The sequence below is a fragment of the Rhinolophus ferrumequinum genome, chromosome 19 (assembly GCF_004115265.2).
Source record: "Rhinolophus ferrumequinum isolate MPI-CBG mRhiFer1 chromosome 19, mRhiFer1_v1.p, whole genome shotgun sequence".
In the NCBI taxonomy this organism is placed as follows: Eukaryota; Metazoa; Chordata; class Mammalia; order Chiroptera; family Rhinolophidae; genus Rhinolophus; species Rhinolophus ferrumequinum.
Window position 1 is genome coordinate 44,439,412 of NC_046302.1, and position 20,611 is coordinate 44,460,022.

Consider the following 20,611-nt stretch of genomic DNA (forward strand, 5'->3'; position numbering starts at 1 on the left):
GTGTTACACATTATCTCTATGGTTCTTTAGCTTTATAGTAGAGATATTAGAGAGTGAAATTAGACAAGAGAAAATAACTGGAAGCATAAGAATTTGAAAGGAAGAATTAAAACCATACCTATTAATAAACAACATGATTGTACATCTGGAAACTTCAAAATGATGAATCGAAAAACCATTATAATAAGAAAATTTAACAAAGTTTTGGGTACAAAAGTCACTAACCTTCATATAAACAACAAACCAAAGCAAGAAGATGATGGACAGTTTCCAAGTTACAAAAGCAAATAAAGAAAATAAAAAATGTAGATGCAAATTTAATAAAAATATCCAAAACCTGTATGAGGAAAACCATAAAGTAATTCTGCAAGTCACAATAGATGATGTGCCCACATGGAAGACACGTTTTTGGATAGAAAAAAAAAAATATCATAAAAATGTTAAGAAAATAAAAACAATGAGGAGGGGATAACCTTTCAAATATTAAATAGTTTATGAATAACCGTATTTAAAATGGTGCCGCATAAAAAGACAATCAGACCAGTGGAACAGAAGAGAAAAATCCAGAAATAGATCGAATTCTACATATAATTTTACTTGATGATACAGGTGGCATCTCAAATCAGCGATGAAAAGATGAATTTGTATATAAGTTGTATTGGGACAGATATAAAAAGATAACTTTAAATCAATTATTCATAAAATGCATTATGATAAATTCCAGATGTGTGAAATATTTAAATGTAAAATTGAAAGCATATGAGTACCGAAAGAACACATGAATGAATTTCTCTATAACCTGGGGTGGGAAAACCTCCCTTAACTGTGACTCAGAATTTGATTTCTCGTCTCCACAAACAACATTAACAACCATAAAAGCCCTTTGGGTGGCATAAACACCACATGCTAGGTAAAGAGACAAATGGGAAAAAGTATGTGCAACTTAAATAACAAAGTTGTAATATCTCTAATATGTAAAGAACTTCTAAAAATTAGAAGAGGTAAGCCATATTTTTAAATGGACAAGAGACATGAGCCTTGCATTCACAGAAAAAGAAACACAAATAACCCTTAAACAGGTTAAAAGTTGCTTGACCTTGATCAGTGTAAGAGAAATACAGACTAAAACAGTATTAATACATTATTTCTGACCTATCAAATACCTCGAAAGCTAAATGTTTGATATCCTTCTCTTTAGATTGGCACGATGTCAATAGGGCTAAGTTTGGACATCTTTAGAGATATGTACTGAATTATTTATGAAAAAAATGTTATGCTTAGATTTTGCTTCAAAATAATCTGGTAGGGGAGAGTTTGGGGTACATGAAACAAGATTGACCATATATTGGTAATTTAGAAGCTGGGTGATCAGTTTATGGGGTACACTACTATTCCCTCAAGTATTGTATATGTTTGAAATTTCTTGCAATAAAAAGAAAGAAAAAAAGGAAGTTCATATAGTTTCAAAAGATAACAAAAAATAAGCTAAAAGGAAAAAAATGTTATCTTTGAAAAAAAGTTTTCTGAGAAATAAACGTAGTCACTGGCTTAGAAGTGAGTTTCATATGTGAAAATAGTGATATCTCGATGGAGACAAATCAATTTAAAGCTCAGTTGTGTTAGAATTTTTATCCTTTATTTTCAAGATAAGTAAGCTGAAATTCAGAGCTCAATAAATTTGTGATTTCTCTCTATTTTATTAGATCCCTTGATCACAGAATGAAACAAAATGGACACTTCTCTTTTTTAAAATACATTTGATTGCTTCAGTAGACACGTTGACCATTGTCAGTGTTAAGTAAAAGTTGTGCAATTAAGCTGATGTTGATTTATCTTTCCAATTTGGTTTGAATTTTCCATATAGTCTATATCCATTAATCCTAAATAAACTTGAAGAAGAATCAAAATAAAAATTATCTTCAATAAACCTTCCTGACAGAACAAAATGCTATAAAATACACTAAAAATTATTTTAATAAATTGCCCCTCCCTCCATAAAATGGTTTTTGTTCTACTGATGCACAGGCTACAGGTCCCTAGAGGCCTTCAGCTGTCCATGATTGAACCCTAACCTCCAGGACTTGAACTTGGTTTTGGGGAAGCAGCGTTTGAATGTCAGTTAATGAGAACCACCGTCAGGCTATCATTTAGGCAATTGAAGTGCTTGCAGTGAGAATCCCAGACCTCAAACTATATCTACTGGAACCCAACACACACCAATCAAAGATAGAGGAGAACATATTAAACTTCTGTTTTATGCTTGCCAGGTTTATTTTTTTGAAACCATCTACCCTAGGTACAAAATAATATCAATGACACTTCGTTTACTATTTTAAGTTTTCCAAAGTGCCTTAAGAATATTAAGTTGATTTTTTATTAATTTAGTAAGTTCAAGTCACAAGGTCATGGCTTGTCATGGCATTCTTAAGCTTGTTACTCTGAGAACTAGCAGAGATCACCAGTTTGCATGGGTAAGTCCGTCTGTTATAGTAGTCATTTACACATATTTGTAGCATTTGTTAAGCTCCCTGCTAGAAAAGCAGAGTGTATTCTCAGAACCAGGCAAAGTAAGAGGTGCCTATGAGTGTGGGTTAGATGGATGAATGGGTTCTTTCATGGAGGAGCCCAGTTCTCTGAGCCTTGACCTATTCAACTGATAAGTTTATGTACTCTGCCAGCACAGCTCGCTTTCAAACATTGTAGTTCCTCTGTAGGTTCTCTTTTCCCAGGTTATTTGAAGCTCCTCCTCTGAAGATAAAAATATTCTATTTGAGAAGGTTTTTATACTCTTGTGTAACTTAAAATAGAAAAATGAGCGCAGGAAGCCAGACCTGGAAAGTACCATGTGATCATATTCACTTTTACAGATAAGGAAGGAAGGAGAATACAAGGGCTGAACTTGGCGGGACAGTGCTTCCACTAACTGGTCAAAGATTAAGTTCGTTACCCATGACATTTGTACAGCTCTGAGATGCTGAAATATATTTATAGACTCAACACATGTGTATTAAGCTTCTACCATATGCCCGTCACTGGGCTTTGTGAATCCAGCAGTGGACAAAGGATATTAAGTTCTTGATCTAATGGAATTTACATTCAAGAAGAATGAAACATTGCAGAGAAATAAAAGAGAAACCATAAGCAACTTTATTTGAGATATTCCAACTAGGAAAATCCCGTTCCTTTTAATATGCAGAGAAAATTTCCTTCCCTTATGGAATGAAAATATTTCTACTTTCAACCTATCTAATCTACTTTTCATTTCAAATTATAATGAATACTCGTCTTGGATTTCCCTCTGTTAGAAACTGTCACCCCACAAGTCACATGACTTCTCATCTGTAAATGGAGGGCTAGACCATGCGATGCCTTAGATTTCCTTCTACCTTTAGGACTCTTCATTAAACAGAGCTTAATGGGGTTTTGAAGATTTTCCTTACTCTTCCCAGCTCCATATCTTCTTCCCATGAAGGGCTCTAAGGATGACGCTTCAGTTTGTGTATCTTAAAGACCTTCTGGCCCGTGTGGTGTAGCTTGTGACACAGTGATAAAGGTGGCATGTCTGACACACTTCCTGAAACACAGCAAGCTTCTGGCTTTTTCTTCCCTTTTAGATCCATAAAACCAAGAACTGACAAGACCATTAATCATTGTGCAGGAATAAACAATATTGCTAAACTTGTCAACTTTTTGATCCTTCCCAGATCTTTTCTTTCCTTTTTTTCAGCTCAGTTCTTGGAAGAGGAAACCTTGCCAAGGCTTTTATTTTTCTTTGTGGTGTTGTATTTGCTGTGCTAAGGATAGAATATTGAGATCATATGATTTTAGGACTCAGAAAATCACATGGTGATAAAAGAGGAACCAAACTAAACACAAAAAAATTATACATAGATAGATATAGATATGAGTAGTGATATAAAATAAGAAATAAAATTCATTTTCAAAAGAAACTTAGGAGGCAAATTATCTCATGCCTAGCTTAATATGTCAATTTCTTTAGTCCATTGAAGATATTAAATGAAGGTTTTTCACAGTGCCAAGCTTTGCATTCATTTCAGGTGGAATTTATGTTAAATTTTACAGAGTCCACAACCTTTCACTCATAGAAAAGTGCTACTGTGGGACATAGTGGAATCGATCTCTGTTAGCCAGAATTGTTCACTCTGGATCAAAGCCTGACTGGGCGGCAACCCCAGTATTGCCCAGTCAGGTTTATGTACAAACAACAAAGAACAAATTGGCTGAGATCAGGAATACTGATAGGTCATGTAGTTGGCAAGTAGGGATAGTCTCTGTATCTCCTCTCCTAGTACCTAATTCCTCCCTATGCTATAAGGTTAAATGCAAGTTCTCTTCCTCCACAACATCTTTTCTGACCACTGAAGTCTATGAAAATTGTTGTTTTGTTTGAACTAAAAGCACAACTATTTGACTCATTTATCAATTAATCATGTTCGATCTTGTAAAGTTATGTTGCATTTTCTTGAATCCTTATTTAACGCTCAAGTGTATTCATGCCTTGTCAGGAACTAGATTATGAATTACCTTTTTAAAAAGTTTTGTCTTTGGTCATGATACTATATATTGAAGATATTTAATTAGATTTGCTAAAGACTTAGCCTTTCTGGTCATTGTCACACACACACAAAAAAATATTGCAAGAAAACCCATAGTTAACTAAGCAAAAATTTAAAATATGCTGATGTAGCTTCTTGACTCTAGTATTTTCATTTTTCCAGGAAGCCACAGTATCCTCAACTTTAGCTTGTATTTAGGCAGCCAGTGGCTTCAATCTCTTCCCTCGCGTATCAAGACTTGTGCTCAGGGAAGAAATTTGGCTGTAGTCACTTATATGCTATCTAGAATAAATATTAATCTCTTTTCCCATGAGAATTAGCAGCTTCTACTAGTGAAATGACAGACTTTATTACCCTTCAGAAGAGCTTCATATGAGCAAGATTGGTAGGGGAAAGAGAGCAGAAGGTAGAGTAATGGTGGTGGTGATAGACCTTACATGGAAAGAAATCATACTACTTTGGCTGCAATCTCCTCTAGCAATCCATTTGGCTCAAAGACTAAGAGCAGAAGCATCTTCAATTACAAAGTTCTGGTAAGATATTTAGAACCATCCAAATTCAGAACTAGTCACGAGGCAGTCAACCAACACAGACATTTCCCAAGAAGAATATCATGTCAATAGTTGCGGTATGTTTCCTTTTATGAAGGAAGGCTAGTTGTTGATGGCATCTCTTCCTGAGCAATGACTGTACTTTGTATAGATATTAAAAAAGAAAAAGTGACCATTCATGGTCAGCAAACATCCACCTTGAGAGTCCTACTCAGTGAAGAAAGCAGATTATAGACGAGGAAAGTTTTACACAAAATTATGTATTGGCAGCTCTTAAAACACCTTTCCTCAAGAACCATTCATTAATTAAAAAAACATAAATCCGTAAGTATTTAGTATTTAGAAGCAGTATGGTTCAAATTTTAGAAAATCCTAATGTAAAAAAATTACAAATCTTCCAAATGCTGTAATGATACTGATTTTGTAAGTACCTAAAATAACATCTTTATCATTATTTATCCAAAAACATGAAAACGTTGAGTTTTCACCACTAACTAAAGCAAGGTTATCAAAAATAAATTGATGAACGTGCAAAATTTTCTTACATGTAGAAAATAATTAGCATTTTCAAACAATTTTTAGATAAGTCCATGGAATAACCTGTTATTGAAATTTAATTTTAATCACCTGAGAGCTCTTGAAGGGTACTGGATTTTTGGATTTGTAGAGGTTGGGGAAAATATTCTTCCTTCTCACATAGTGAGGAGAGAAACTTTCTCATTCCAGGAAAATCTTCATAGGCCTTCTTCTATATGAGGATATGACAAAACATGTCTATAATCCATCAGTCAGAAAGTGGTACCAAGTAGCAGAGCATTTTGCCAAACTCAAAAGTGGAGATGTCAGCAACTATTGAGTAGGTGATGGTGTCACTCATATGTGTGTGGTGATGATAGTTTTGGTGTTACCAGTGTAGGTGTACTTGGCATAGGCTCTTGGTTCATCTTTACTCATAGTCACTGCAACAGCAGAAAAAATAAGACTGAGGCAAAAGAGGTTAGAGCACTGGAAGAAACAGAAAGTGACATTGTCCTTCTGTCAGGAGAAATATTAGCATAATTGCCATAATTTTGCCTCTTAATACCTCTTCCTCTTTTTCAAGGCCTGGAAAATATTCAGCCGACTTGCTACATATAGCAGATGTGCCCTTGGAGAACAGAGACTTCAGAATTCCAAATCAGAAGATTTTTAAATATTGGTTTTAAAATGACTTCAAATCAATGTTTTGAAAGGTTATCAGATCAGTTGTTACATTTTTAAAATCAAAAAGGAATATTTTGTATGTACATAATAATAGAAAGCTCATCCTGTATGATTAGATGCAACATATTTCTCTAGGCTTTTTCAATACCCATATATCATTTCCGTCTCTCTCTAGCATACCTGCATTGTCTTGGATGGGTTTTTCTATTCCCTATGACTCTCTTCTCTTCTAAGCATCATACTCCTGATCCCAAAAGGGCACTGGCTTTAAAACAAAAAGTTATGACTCTTTAAGTTCTACTATTGCTGTGGCAATGGCTACTGTGGATATCATATAGCTTTGATTCCCCGTTAACTGACTTGATGTAAAAAGATTTGTACTGAGTGAAATAAAAATAGATGTACCTTTACTCCTGAAGCTGCTCTGAACATGTTAATTCAGAATTTGGCAGAATAGAGGCATTCAAATGTTGTAACCTGGAAACCTAAATGTATGTTTTATTTTTAAGGACTACAAAGGAAGCCCAACTTTAATTGTAACATACTATTATTCCTCTTTTATGCAGGCTCAACAAGACCATCACTATGACTGATGGGGACTATGATTATCTGATCAAACTCCTGGCCCTTGGAGACTCGGGGGTGGGGAAGACGACATTTCTTTATCGATACACAGACAATAAATTCAATCCCAAGTTCATCACAACAGTAGGGATAGACTTTCGGGAAAAACGCGTGGTGAGTTCTTAACCGTACTGTTAAACTTGGTGCTGATCCACCCATATAATAAAAGAATTAAGAGACTATGTTTGTTGCATTGCAAGGTATCTGTCTTTTATCACATGAAATTTACAACCTTTCCCTTTGTAATAGGTATTTTTTACTTTCTCAACGATAACATTTTGCATAGGAAAATATTGAGTGACACTATTGCTTGTCTCCAAAAGTATACAGGGCAACTAAAATAAACAGTTTATGGGTGTATATAGTGTGGTGGGTTTTTTTTTTTTTTAAGTGAATGCTTACGGAATCTTTCAAAACTTGAATTATTCAGGATCTAAAGACATTAACGGTTGATCTGAGTTAAGTTGCTCAATAAGGAAAAGTATTCATTTCCCCAAAGACGTTAAAAAGGATGATTGGCAAGGAGCTGGAACATGAGCTTTGTACATCCTTGCTGCATTTTTATTTATGTGTAGACTCAGCCATCAATCACTGGCTTATTATGAACAGAATGTGAGACCAGTCCATGCTATTTTCCAAGATAAGGGAGCTGAAGTGAGAATCACAACCACTTTCTTCTCCGATGCTAGACACTAATGACAGCAATAAGGATATTGTGACATGTGAGACATGTAGCATAGGCACATAAGCTTAGCCAGATTCACTGCCACCCAAGGTATTCTTGATTGCCGAGATGGCTACGGCTTCCAGGTGATGTCACAAATCTACTCCTTCCTCAAGAATTGAGCGGGGAGGGGAGGACAACAACAAAGGAAATGATGATTGAGAAATTAAATCGTGGTTTTTTTTTTTTAATGTTCTAGACCTTATCTGAAAGTCGATACATTGTAGTGCACTCTTAGCAAACTTGCTTCCAACCCCTCCTGGGTCTTCCTGTGACTTCTCCCCTCTCCAACACTGATCTAGGTATAAATTCTTACAAAGGATTCCCCTTGAAGCATTTTCACTAAGCCATACTTAGAGGAGCTGATTAAATATTAAAATTGGTATGCTTTACTGAATAAGAGGTCAAGGGACCATAATTTTAAAACTTTTAACTTTCCAAAAAAAGCCTTTGAGGAAATGGCTAGTAAAGGAGAACTTGAAATACCCTGTGTAAACCTTTGAGGATTTCTGTGAATAGTTCATGCCTAAGTCATTTTGAAAATCCAATTCACAGGAAAAGATATTTAGGTATTTGTAAATCACTGTATGGTTTTAAACATGACTTCACATTCGTTGTTTCATTTAAGTTTGCCATAGCTCTGTAAAGTAGGAAGAAATCAGTTCCAATTTGCAGATAAGAAAATAATATTCAGAGAGGTTAAATGAAGAGTTGATATTTGAACCTAGAACTTGGGTCCTAAATCTAATGTTTGCTGCTTGTGTGAGGAAATGACAGAAGGTGTCTAATTTAAGTTTGCAGTACGCCTAAACTGTGTTGAAAATCATACTTCTACTTGACATTTAAAAGTGAGAGTATATGTGATACTTCTGGGGAAAAAAACACAGCAAATATTTATCCTGCACTATGAACTTTGATTATAGTAATTGAGAAAAAACATCCTGAGTGAACCCAGAGAATTTGAATGTTGCCAACATACAAAGCAGTATCAACTGATGAAAATTGTATCTTTCAGGTGTACAGTACACAGGGACCAAATGAATCGTCAGGGAAAACGTTTAAGGTGCATCTTCAGCTTTGGGACACTGCAGGACAAGAACGGTAATAGTAAATTACCTTGTTTCTGGGCACAAATAGCTTAGAAAAACCTATTTTAAAGTGAATGCTGTATGTGGTTTGAAAATGAAATGATATGTAACTTGTCTCCTGGTTTCGAAAAATACATTTGTACTGAGAAATAAAAATAAATTATTTGTGGTTAATTGCCATCACTAGCATTGTAGGGGTTGGTTCAGATTTCAAAAATTAGATTTTTGAACATCTTTGTGAAGATTCTTGTTATGTGTTGCCTTTTTACTTTGTAACAGGGAAAAAAAAAAACTCCTCCAGAATTTAACTGAATTAAGGTGGGGAATTAACACCATTACAAGTGCTGCTCAGTGGAAGGCAAGGGTGTTAAGATCTTTCTGATCTCTTTCCATTCTTCCGCATAGCCTTTCTGTCCTATGCCATTTGACTGGCTTTGTTGTTTAAGATTTTTTTTAATCAAAGTTTATCGGGATGACAGTGGTTAGTAAAATTACGTAGGTTTCAAGTGTACAATTCTGTAATACATCATCTCTATATCACATTGTAAGCTCACCACCCAGAGTCAGTTCTCCTTCCATCACCATATATTTGACCCCATTTACCTTCATCTACCACCCCCCCCCTTTACCCTCTGGTAACCACTAAACTATTGTCTGTCTATGAGTTTTTGTTTCTTCATTTGTTTGTCCTGTTCCTTTGTTGCTTTCAGTTTTATATCCCATATATCAGTGAAATCCTATAGTTCTCGACTTTTCCTTTTAAGATTTTGCTCACGTCATTCATTGCCCTCCAGCTGGAATGTTTTGCTCCCTTCCCACCTTCCTTGAGCCTCTCCTTTCACCAGGTCTGGGTCATATTCCATTCCAAGTCCTCTGTGGGGCCCTTCTGGAAACCCCAACTTAAACCAACTCCCTCTTTCTTCTGGACTCCTATAACACCTATTATATACCACCTTGTAATAAGGCAAATATTTTATTTTTGACTCTAACTGCCGTTCTTTGATTCACTTATGACCTTCTCACCCCAACAAAACTGTCAGCTTTAGAAGGGCTAAGACCATGCTTGATTTTTTAGCATCATCTCTGGTGCAGTGTCCAAGACAAGAGATACTCAGTAGACAGTGGAGGTGATTGCTTAGAACTGGAGGTGCTATACCATCATTTGATGAAAATATATGTCTTTGAGATACAGGGTTTCAAAGTGCAAAAGACCCCAAGCTCTAGTGAAGCTTTTCAATGTTAGATTTTAAAAAAAATTGGCAATAGATTGTCAGAGGAGATATTTAGAAGGCACATACCTCCAAATTCTGTATTGCATGTCTTAGAATGTTTATGCTTGTAAACACTTCAGTTTTTGAAATGCATCCAAAATGTTCTCGCTTTCAGTGAGTGTAAATGCCAGGAGAGGTGCCGGGCCTCTCTGTTAGCTTTTTTGACTGTGAATTCCATTTACACACATCCTTCAACACGGCTGGTTCTTCTGAAGTCATTCCTCACAAGAATCTCTGTTCATATGTCAGTTTTGTTGTCACAAAGATGTATGTTTTATAGACCAATTTAATTCAAATTTGAAGAAGTAATATGAGAAAATGTGGTTCCCATATGTCTTCGCACATGATATGTCAGCCTTCCATGATGGCAGGCTTCTCTCATCTGTCCTCTCAAGACAGCTGCTCTATGAGGGAAATGGGGAATACTAGGGTGAGTCTTGGGAACACTGGGATTATTCACCCCTTGAGAATTTTCCATTCTGTAAATATAAGGTGTAGCTAAGCAACAAGAGAAACAATGCCTCACACCTCAGCAATGTGTGAGGCATCTGGCAGCATAACCTGTATAAGATAATGGTGATTGATAAAAGTGATGTAATGGGAAGGAGGAAAAAATAATACCTCTTATGTAAGCCTAAAGGATGCAGAACAACAGCCTTAGTTCCCAGTGAGGGAGAAAGAGTGATCATGTGACATTGGGATATCTTTGTTTCTTTTTTCTTTTTTTTTTTTTTAACGGGGTCCTAGCTTTCCCCACCCTGGGGAAAGAATAAGGTTGGTGGGTGAAGCTAGAAATCAGATCTTCCATCTGGAGTAAATCGTGGGAAGAATGAGGCATAACAAGGGTACTGGGCAGACTGATCCAGTAGGTGAGCCTGGTCTGGAGCAAGAGTATCCTATACACATTGCTCTCGATGCAAAAGTGTTTGCCCTGATGTGGTCCATAATGCAAGCATATTGCTAAGTAACTTTATCATGTGCTGTGGGCAGTGAGAGGGGAACAGACAGTCTTGTCCTCAAATGAGACACACACACACACACACACACACAGTCTTAGGAAGAGGACAGAGAGCTGGCTGTTGTGGTTGAGTTAGCCACACTATTGTGGTTGAGGAAGAGATAATTTTATGAGTACAGCTAGTCTCCAAAGAGAAAGAATCATTCAATAAAAGCGCTATAATCTTTGTGAGCTTCCAGTGACTGGAAAGAAAAAGTCCACCAGAAAAAAATTGAGTACAGTTGTTGGTATTTCATAATCATCATGATTATGTCCTACCAAAGAAGTTCTAATTTGGAAATAAATAGTTGTTAAAATATCTCTTCTCCCTGCTTTAGTATTCAAAGTATTGTTCTCTATCGAAGTCATATACATCTTGAACAATTTTATATTCTTTCTCTTAAGTTGACAGACATTTAGTGAGCTAAATACTACATCCAGGGCCATGAAAATGTAATGCATAGCAAGTTAGAAACACAACTCCTTTCCTCTGGGAGCTTACAGTCTAGGGTGGAATTTGGACAAATAACAAACAATTGCAATGTAGCTTAGGACAGTAACAGGAAAACAAAGGTTTCATAGGCAGGTGTTCCAGAAGGAGACCGTAACCCAGAAGTGGGTGGTGGGAAGGTTGCCTGGGGAAGTGGCATTTACTTCAATACTGTTACACATATTCTCATACACAATGTATGAGTGAGTCTTATCCAGACAAAAGGGGTAGGAGGGGAAGGGATCATGAAGGCAAGGTTACCCACAGAAATAACAGCATGTGTGAAAGCCCAGGTGAGAGAGTGAACTTTCTAAGAATGAAAAGAAGATTAGTATGGCTGTGGGTGGTCCAGAGATGAATCTGGATACATGAGCAAGGGTCAGTTGGTGCAGAGCCTTAAACAGCTTATTCAAGAGTTCAGTCGTTATCTTAAGAGCAATGCATCAATATTAAAATGTTTTTAGCAGAGGATTGACATAATCAGTGGGAAGAAACTAGGGAAGGGCAGGGGGTCCCAAACAAAATTGGAGACAGGAAGCCTGTTGAGAAGGCTGTTGAAGTTATCCAGGCAAAAGATAATGGGTTGGAAACTAAGGTAGTGGCGAGATATGTAGGTGGACAGAAATGTGAAGGTCAGGATGTATTTGTCTTGATTGTGTACAGAAGGTGAAGGAGAGAGAGAGTGTGGTCAACCAGGAGTATGGTGATACCACTGAGAGAGAAATCAGGGGCAATCCGTTTGGTTTTAGACAAGTGAAATTGGAGGTAACTTAGTTTCCTCCAAGTGGAAATATCCAACAAGTAATTCGGCACACGGTGTGAAGGCAGGAAAGATCTAGACCTATGAATTTAGGGTTCATCATATTGGTGATGTTTGAGCCAGGGAAGTGGATGAGATTATCCAGTGAATACACGTAGAGTGAGAAGGGGTTCGGATAGAACCCTGAGGAAACCAGAGGATCTACAAACAGGCTGAAATAGCAGACCAGAAATTGGGATATTTATGATAGGAAGTGATATCCTTCTCAATTTCAAAGTTATGTGCCTTTCTAAAAACTTATTGCCAAATGTACCTCTTTATCAGTATAACCCAATTTTCTATGGTGCCCCAGTGTGGTCTTTGGTTTTGCCCATTCCTGATGTTGAAAGGGTCTCAGCACATCTTCAACTTCACTGAGTATATTTGGTGGTGGGGGTAGGATCAGGGGAAGGACAGTCTTTACACGTCACGTGACTGAGTGTATTCTTCAAAATTTTCCATTAGAGGTGAGCGTTCTTGCTTTGTCTTCCCAACTACTAAGTCTCTCTGACCCCTCTCATCATCTTCCTCTTTCTCCTTTCTTCAGTGTCTTCTCTGTTCTTCAGGAGACATGAATGCCACTCTTTAACCCAAACGAATGTTTCTAAAAGGGTTTCCTTTCCAACATTCTTTTTTTCCCTACAAAAGAACCCTCATTCCAGCTGCTAACAAGTTGTGGTTTTCTGCATGTGATCACAAGCATTCATTTTCAGGCTACCATGTGCCAAACTTTCTTCTGGGAACAGACAAGGAGGATTGAAAAGTATAAGTTAAAGTCCCAATTCTAAAGTGGCTGACATTTTAATTGTGGACCGTGGGATGCCCGTGAGCCAACAAGACAAAGAGTCCATGGGGCTGTGTAAGCAAGTGTGTGACTGGTTGTTACAACCTCTGTGTGTGAGTGCTATGATGGAAGGTAAAGACAGGACATGGTCTGAAAAAGAATTTATAACCAGATGTCCCTTGTGCAGTCTTCCTGGGCAATATTCCATTCTGTAGGATAATCCATAAGCGACGCCATGGAGATTTCATATCGAAAAGGGAAATAGTGTTGTTAGTATTGTCACCGTCATTATGTCTGTGGACTAACTTTCAAATCTATCCCCTGTGATTTCTTGGCAGATTCCGGAGCCTCACCACTGCATTTTTCAGAGACGCTATGGGTTTCTTATTAATGTTTGACCTCACCAGTCAACAGAGCTTCTTAAATGTCAGGAACTGGATGAGTAAGTGGGACCAAGTAACTTGTGTTAACTGCTCTGGGACCCAGCAGCTCTATTTGCTTGTTTGCCTCACAGAATGAACCCAGATTGGGTACCACAGGTTCACCTCAGGCAGTCATGAATTCAGTGTTTCCCACGTCACCTCTAAAGTGGTGTGTATCACCCAGGGTGACTTGGAATTGTATTTTCCTTTGACGCTCTTAGAAGAAGCCTCTGGGGCTTCATAAGCATCTGCATTTAAGGTCTTTATTAATGTGACTGAAAGGCCATTAATTCCACTTGTCCGGTTAGTCTCAAAAGACTTCTTAGAACTGTGTGAGCTCCCACGTCTACTGTATCTAACCCAGAGAGGACAGAGAAAAACAGCTTTCTGAGAGGTTACACCTAAAATGTGTTGTCCTTGCACCTGGGTTAACTGATGGGTTAGTTAACTCATGGGTGAATTAGGTGAGAAACTACTCCAGAGCAGACCAGCCACGGGAAGGGAAGGTACAGTGTGTCCATCGGCTCACATTGAAATTTTCCTTTTTTCAAAAACTATTCCAGTGTGAGGAAGCCGTGTATAAAACAAAGTCTATACAATTTAGATCAAACATAAAGTTAAAAGCCACCTAATCAGTTATAAAATCTAGATTAATATATGTCAGCACAGAAGAGTAGAAGTATTTGATTTTTATTTTTTAAGTTAATATAACACTAATTGCGTTTTTTATTATAAATGCAAATAGATACTAAAGGGATATACATGTAATCCCATGGGGCTGGTGATAGTCTTGTCATTTCTAGATTTGTCAGAGCTGTCTGTGGCCAGAGTGATATATATACATACAGAGGGTGCCAAAAAATGTACACACATTTAAAAAAAGGAAAAGACTGTATTAAAATTACACTGACGGTAAGCACTTTGAGCACCACTTGTAATTGTAGAAGTCAAACGTGACTTATATTCATCTTTTGTTATCTGTACGTATTGAATATTATAATTTTAATAGTTTTTTCCTTTCTTAAAATGAGTATACATGATTTTGGCTCCCTCTGTACATATAATTTAGATTATGTTATTCCCTTGGTCAAAGTCCTTCTTTTTGGGACCTCCTATCTCACTTGGAATAAAACCCAGAGTCACTCACCCACCTACAAGGCCATGGTGATCAGGCCTTAGATTCCTCTCTAATTCACTCTTACTCTGTCCCAGCTCAGGGGCTTCCAGCCAGAAGTCTCCGCTGCTGTTCTGAGGAGGACAAAAGCACAGTCCTGCCTTAGGCTCTTTGTCCTTCTGATTCCCTCTACCTCGCTTTCTCTTCTTTTACAGTGTATGCAAGTTCTTTCATCTCCTTCACCTTTTTGTAAGCTTTATTTATCTCTTGGGAGGAGCCTTCCCTGACCCCCCCCCCATCTAAAATAGCACTCTTCATTACTTTGTATCCTTTCAATACACTTTATATTTCCTTCAGTCACTGCCACCACCTGACATTACTTTATATTATGTATTTCTTTTTTTCCTTGTGGTTTGGATGTGAGCTCTATGAAAGTGCAGACTTTGCTTTGTTCCATTGCAATAGCCCAACTCCTGGATATGCATCTGGCACAGAGTAGATAATATATCATATATATTATAATATATGTATGTCTTATTATTATATATTATTTATTCCTAATAATTAATATATAACTGCCTTAAATGTGAGCTCAATAACACAGTTGTTACCATGGGGGAAAATATCAACAAATTCTGACTTCCTTAATTGCTTCTCTAAATAAGTGTTTATCCTAGAATCTGTCTCTATTGCCTTGTATTATTCTATTTCTTTATCCAAATTTTGATGTTATTATTATATTCTGAGGCAATAAGGAGCTGGTATTATTAGATTCTTTCAGAGAATGATTTATTCATCCTTTATTAAGGCAGATGAGACCCTCCCTTGTTTTTAAATTTTTTCAGAAGGATACTGTTAAGATTTAAGATTATTAATTGCCATGTCTAATAACACTTTAATTTCTAACACCAGATAATTGGTGTTGTAGGGTAAGCCTTTGTCTTATTCCTTGGCAAAGTCTCACACAGCATGCCTAGAGATGGACATTAGAGGTGATCCCTATAACTTGGCAAACACAGGTTGACCTATTCTCATCATTTCCTTCCTTCCTTCCATCCTTCCTTCCTTCCTTCCTTCCTTCTTTGTTTCCTTCCTCCCTCCCTTCCTCTATTCCCTTCCTCCCTCCCTCTTCTTACTCCTTCTCTCTCTCTCTCTCTCATCTCACACAAAGACACACACACACACACACACACACACACACACACACAGTGAAAAGAAAAATAAGTTACCTATCTTAAAATTGTTTCTATGAATTTGTGGTGGTTCAAAAATGCTCTGCTTTTCTAGAACATCACCTTGGACTTCAGGGCTTAGAAATGAGGCCGCCTCCTAAAGGAAAGAGCAAACTTACGCACTGTAAAATCATGTTCTATGACCTCCACTTCTATTGGCAGAACAAGTGGTATGAAGCTGGATATCCATCTCGGAGGGCTCTTCCTCGGATGGAGAAGAGCACTGATGGGTGTTCACACAGGGGCTTCACATACATTATTATCAATCTTCATAATCTGCCATTTATGAGGCGTTATCTCTATTGTACAGATGAGGAAACTGCAGCTGAGAAGAGTTAAGTAATTTGGCTAATATAACATAACTAGTAAGCAGCCAAGCTGGAGATGAACAATTAGGTTAGAAATCTGATATGAGCAGTCATTTGACATCACTTGTTTATAACTAACTTGCTGGTTCCATCTGCTTTCTTTCTAAGGCCAACTGCAAGCAAATGCTTATTGTGAAAATCCGGATATAGTATTAATTGGCAACAAGGCAGACCTGCCAGACCAGAGGGAAGTCAACGAACGGCAAGCCCGGGACCTGGCTGACAAATACGGGTAAGTTGGTTATGTGGCAACGTCACCTGACCTTGCACACTGCTGCTTAGTAATGGGGCAGGGACACAAGGTTGATATGAGGAGAAATCCTTGATTCAAGAACCACGCATGAGTGAAAAGATCTTCTAGAGGAATGAATGTGATGTTTTAAATCAATTGCTTAGTAACAATAGCAGCTAACATTTACTGAATACTTATTATGTGCTAGCAACTGTTCCTAGACTTTAACTCATTTAATCCCTCATAACCATATGCAGATGATCTAAAGTGAGGAATTGAGACATAGAGAGATTAATGATTGATGGAAAGCCATATAGCTGGTAAGTAGCTGAATTCAACGCAGGCAGTCTGAGATCAGAACACACACTATACTCTCCTGCCTCTCAGTTAATAGTTGCAAAACTCTAAAGAATAATACCTGATGTGGATGTAGTATTGCAATCCTGATCTTACATAACTTAAATGACAGATTAACAAAAATTTAAAACACCCCATGCAATTAACAATAAATTGACCTCCAAGGCAGACCTTGTCATTATTTTTTAAATTTAAAGCAGTTTCATCACATCTGCCAATTTTTACTGAAGGATTCTCCTTGCGAATTTTAAAAATGTACATGTATTCTTGAAACTTTTGATTCCAAATAAATAGACTGTATTCACATGAATATTCCATTCAGTGCCTGCTTAATTTCTGAATCAGATTTCTAGGTAATTAACTGGGAGGAAAGTAATATTGATCACCAGTTTGGGCGGTTTTACCATCTTAATTAAAAACACACACACACACACAAAAAAACAGTGATAATGCATTGGCTTTAAATATCTATGTACCACCTGTATCAGTTTTCTTGCCTGTAGTATGGTTACACTCACACGAATGAGCAACCCACCAATTTTCACTCACTGAGAAAAACCAAGGATGCTTTCCAACTCGGCCAGCAAAATCATGATTATTTTACAGTCCCTCAGCCAGCCATATTTTTGCATGTGTGATTCTTTTATACATTTTGTTGTATCTTTTCTGATTTCTTTCTCTCAAAAATATTTGCCATCTTTTCTATGCTAGTTTACCATATTTTGAAACAAGCGCAGCAACTGGCCAGAATGTGGAGAAAGCTGTGGAAACCCTTCTGGACTTAATAATGAAGCGAATGGAACAGTGTGTAGAGAAGACACAAGTCCCCAACACTGTCAATGGTGGAAACTCTGGAAAGCTCGATGGGGAAAAACCAGCAGAGAAGAAATGTGCCTGCTAGACTCTACATAGTAACTCATCATCAAGAACCCCACTCAAATATTACTTCCAAAAACAGTGACAAACCACAAAATTGTTGTTGAGTAGACCATGCATAATGGCATGTCTTTCTTTTTTTGCCTGAAAATCCATTTTAAGAAACCATAATAGTCAACAGTGTTCAAAAAGAATTGACCAATTGTTTCTGTGGCCCCTTCAAATAAGATCAAAGATTTTCTAAAGTGATCTCACCATTATGGATGCCCAATTTGTTTTTCTTACAAAGAAGATGAGTATGTGAAACAGTATACAAGATGAAATCAGTTTTAACTTTTAAGTCAGAACAAAAACTATCGTATCATTTTGGAGAAAGGGATCAGCTACCAAAGGGAGAACACAGACACATGATTTTTTAAAAAAAGATTAGATTTACTTCTTATGTAGAATCTGATTCATACTTTGAGGTTTGCATTGGGGAAACATATTAGCTAAAAATGGATACACAATAAAGAATTCTTAATGGATCACTAAGAATGGTATGACTGTGTACACCCAATGAGCTGTAGTAGGACTAAATTAGTGATGAGGTTATGAGAGGATGAATGTCAGACTTCTGCTAAAATGTAGGAGACTATGTAATAAAAATAAAGATTTTTATATTATTACATGGCAGATAGACAAGAACAAGATTGTGAATGACAGAGTACAAGAGAAATGCCCTGGGAGAAAAATGAAAGTGTGAGAACGTGGTGTTTGGACAAATGAAATTAAATGTAACTGTTACAGATGTCTGGAAGAATTACTTAGCCAACTTTCACTCAAGCCAATTAGAAGTTGACATTATCAGTTGGGATTAAGAGAATCTAGAGGTTTTCATTTCAAACAAAATTTTAAAAATTGGTTCAGTGTTCAGCTTCACATTTCATTTTTCTTAGCAGATGGTGATAGTCACAAGGAAAAATTAAAGATTGCTGTTTATTAAATATCTCTTTTAAAATGCAGTCAAGGAAAACTATTTAGCCTTAATTTTTTTAGATACACTTTGCTGGTGATATGTAAAAAAAAAAAGTGACTATTAATTGTGGGGGTTTTTTGAATTTACAAAAGCACTGGAAACTCTAAATCACATTTCTCCTCTCCAATCCACACCCACCCCTGGCTTTGAATCAGTTGCAAAAATACATGTGTGTCACTTCATAGATCAAAAACTTCAGAATAATGATGGATCAATTTTATGGTCACTCTGAATTTTCATGTCATTAATTACATCAAAATTGGTGATAACTCCTGCCATATTACAATAGATTTAGCATTTGTTTTTATTTTGCCTAAAGCAAAATGCCCACGGTGGACCTATCATTCAGGGTTGGTCAGGAATAGAACTCGATTTTATCTCACCAAAATTTGAGTTAGTCACTTAGGCTTGCACATCATTTTCTCTTTATTATGAGCATATGATTTTTTGACAGAATAGTTCCTCTTACTATAAAATTTTGCCAATTAAACTTCATTTTTCTAATGCTGTGCATGTTTCTTTTGTTAAGTTACAGACATTGGAAACCCTAATTCCACCCCTCCACACACACACACACCTTTCCCCTCTCACACACATGCCCTTGATGTCTGCCTACCAGTCTCCATCTGGTATTGAATCAGGTTTAGAAACACAGATCCAAGGGACTATATACAATGTTCTTAGGGTCGACTAGACACAGAAATGTGCCAGGAATCAAAGCAATCTGGAAGCTTTGAAGGGTTAGCCCCCTTGTGGAATTCTCGGTGTTCACTGCCCAGTTCCTCTGACTGCAGCATGGTGCCAGCTTCTAAGATGGGTCATGCTTGGGTATTCCCACCATGGTGTTTTTCTCTACTATGGTCTTCCTGACTTCAGTGCCTGTGCCAGGAGAATGGAAAGCTATTGGCTAACATCAAAGATGTTTCTCCTTGCAGAAAAGTGAACAGAAACAGTGTAACTATTGCTGTAGCAAAATTTGGTGAACTTCTGTGGTCATTATATCCACTTCTTATTTGGATTCAAATTGTGATATCCCCTGCATTTCCAGAATAGGGAATGTTTAACCTTTTCAAAATCCTCAAGGTATTCTATTTTGGATATGTCTTTTTGTTTCCATTTATTTTCCAGTTATATGATTGATTTACTTAGGCCAAGATTCTGTCATTGTCAGTTATTTAACAAGCATTTATTCAGGATCTGTTTTAAGATCATTTGATAGGTACAGCAGAGGTTGATAATGCCCATAATTACAGACTATGCCTATACAAATAACAATTATTGGGTGATAATCTCAAGAGAAACAAAACTTACAACACATAAGCGAGTTAATTTAAAATAGTATTCTACTTATAAATACTTCATCTAAAAAAATATTTTCTGTCAAATTTGATATCTGACCCCAAATTCTATGTAAACATTAAAAAAAATAACTCCTCTCATTAATTCACAATTTACTCTGTATTATTTACTGTACAGTTTCAAATAGATCTGGAGTCATGAAGTATACAGAATGCTTTAAAGAATTTCATATCCCCTTCACCCTGCAACAGCATGTAGTTTTAGCCATGATGTGTTCTGTTACTGATTATTTCCCAAATGCTCTGGTAAACCAAATTGTATTTTGGAGGAATATTTAAAGTGGACATGAAATTCCTTTCCGGTATACAAACCATTTCTAGAGTGTTTACAATGCTTTAATGTTTACATTGCTCTAACCCAGTGCCTCGGATAAGTCCGTGACCAAATTTGTCTCTCACCATATAGCTCATTTCCTAGACTGTCATATTCTAGAAAGGTCTCACTGAGACACTAACACAGCTAGAAGTCTTTGATATCTTAAGCAAAAGGAACAAGGCCATTATCGGAATCTGGAGATTATTACCA

At 36.9% G+C, this 20,611-nt stretch overlaps 1 protein-coding gene across 3 annotated transcripts in view; it reads left to right on the forward strand.

The window, feature by feature from the left end:
• The window catches only part of RAB27B (RAB27B, member RAS oncogene family), a 125,690-nt gene extending 107,388 nt beyond the window's left edge, over positions 1 to 18,302 (forward strand). For all 3 annotated transcript variants that reach the window (XM_033087568.1, XM_033087567.1, XM_033087569.1), the window contains 5 exons: positions 6,898 to 7,069; positions 8,695 to 8,780; positions 13,447 to 13,550; positions 16,353 to 16,476; positions 17,545 to 18,302. In XM_033087568.1, coding sequence (XP_032943459.1) covers positions 6,917 to 7,069; positions 8,695 to 8,780; positions 13,447 to 13,550; positions 16,353 to 16,476; positions 17,545 to 17,734 — 657 coding nt within the window. In that variant the 5' untranslated portion in view covers positions 6,898 to 6,916 and the 3' untranslated portion in view covers positions 17,735 to 18,302. The remainder of the gene's footprint in view (positions 1 to 6,897; positions 7,070 to 8,694; positions 8,781 to 13,446; positions 13,551 to 16,352; positions 16,477 to 17,544) is intronic.
• The last annotated feature ends 2,309 nt before the right edge of the window (positions 18,303 to 20,611 follow it).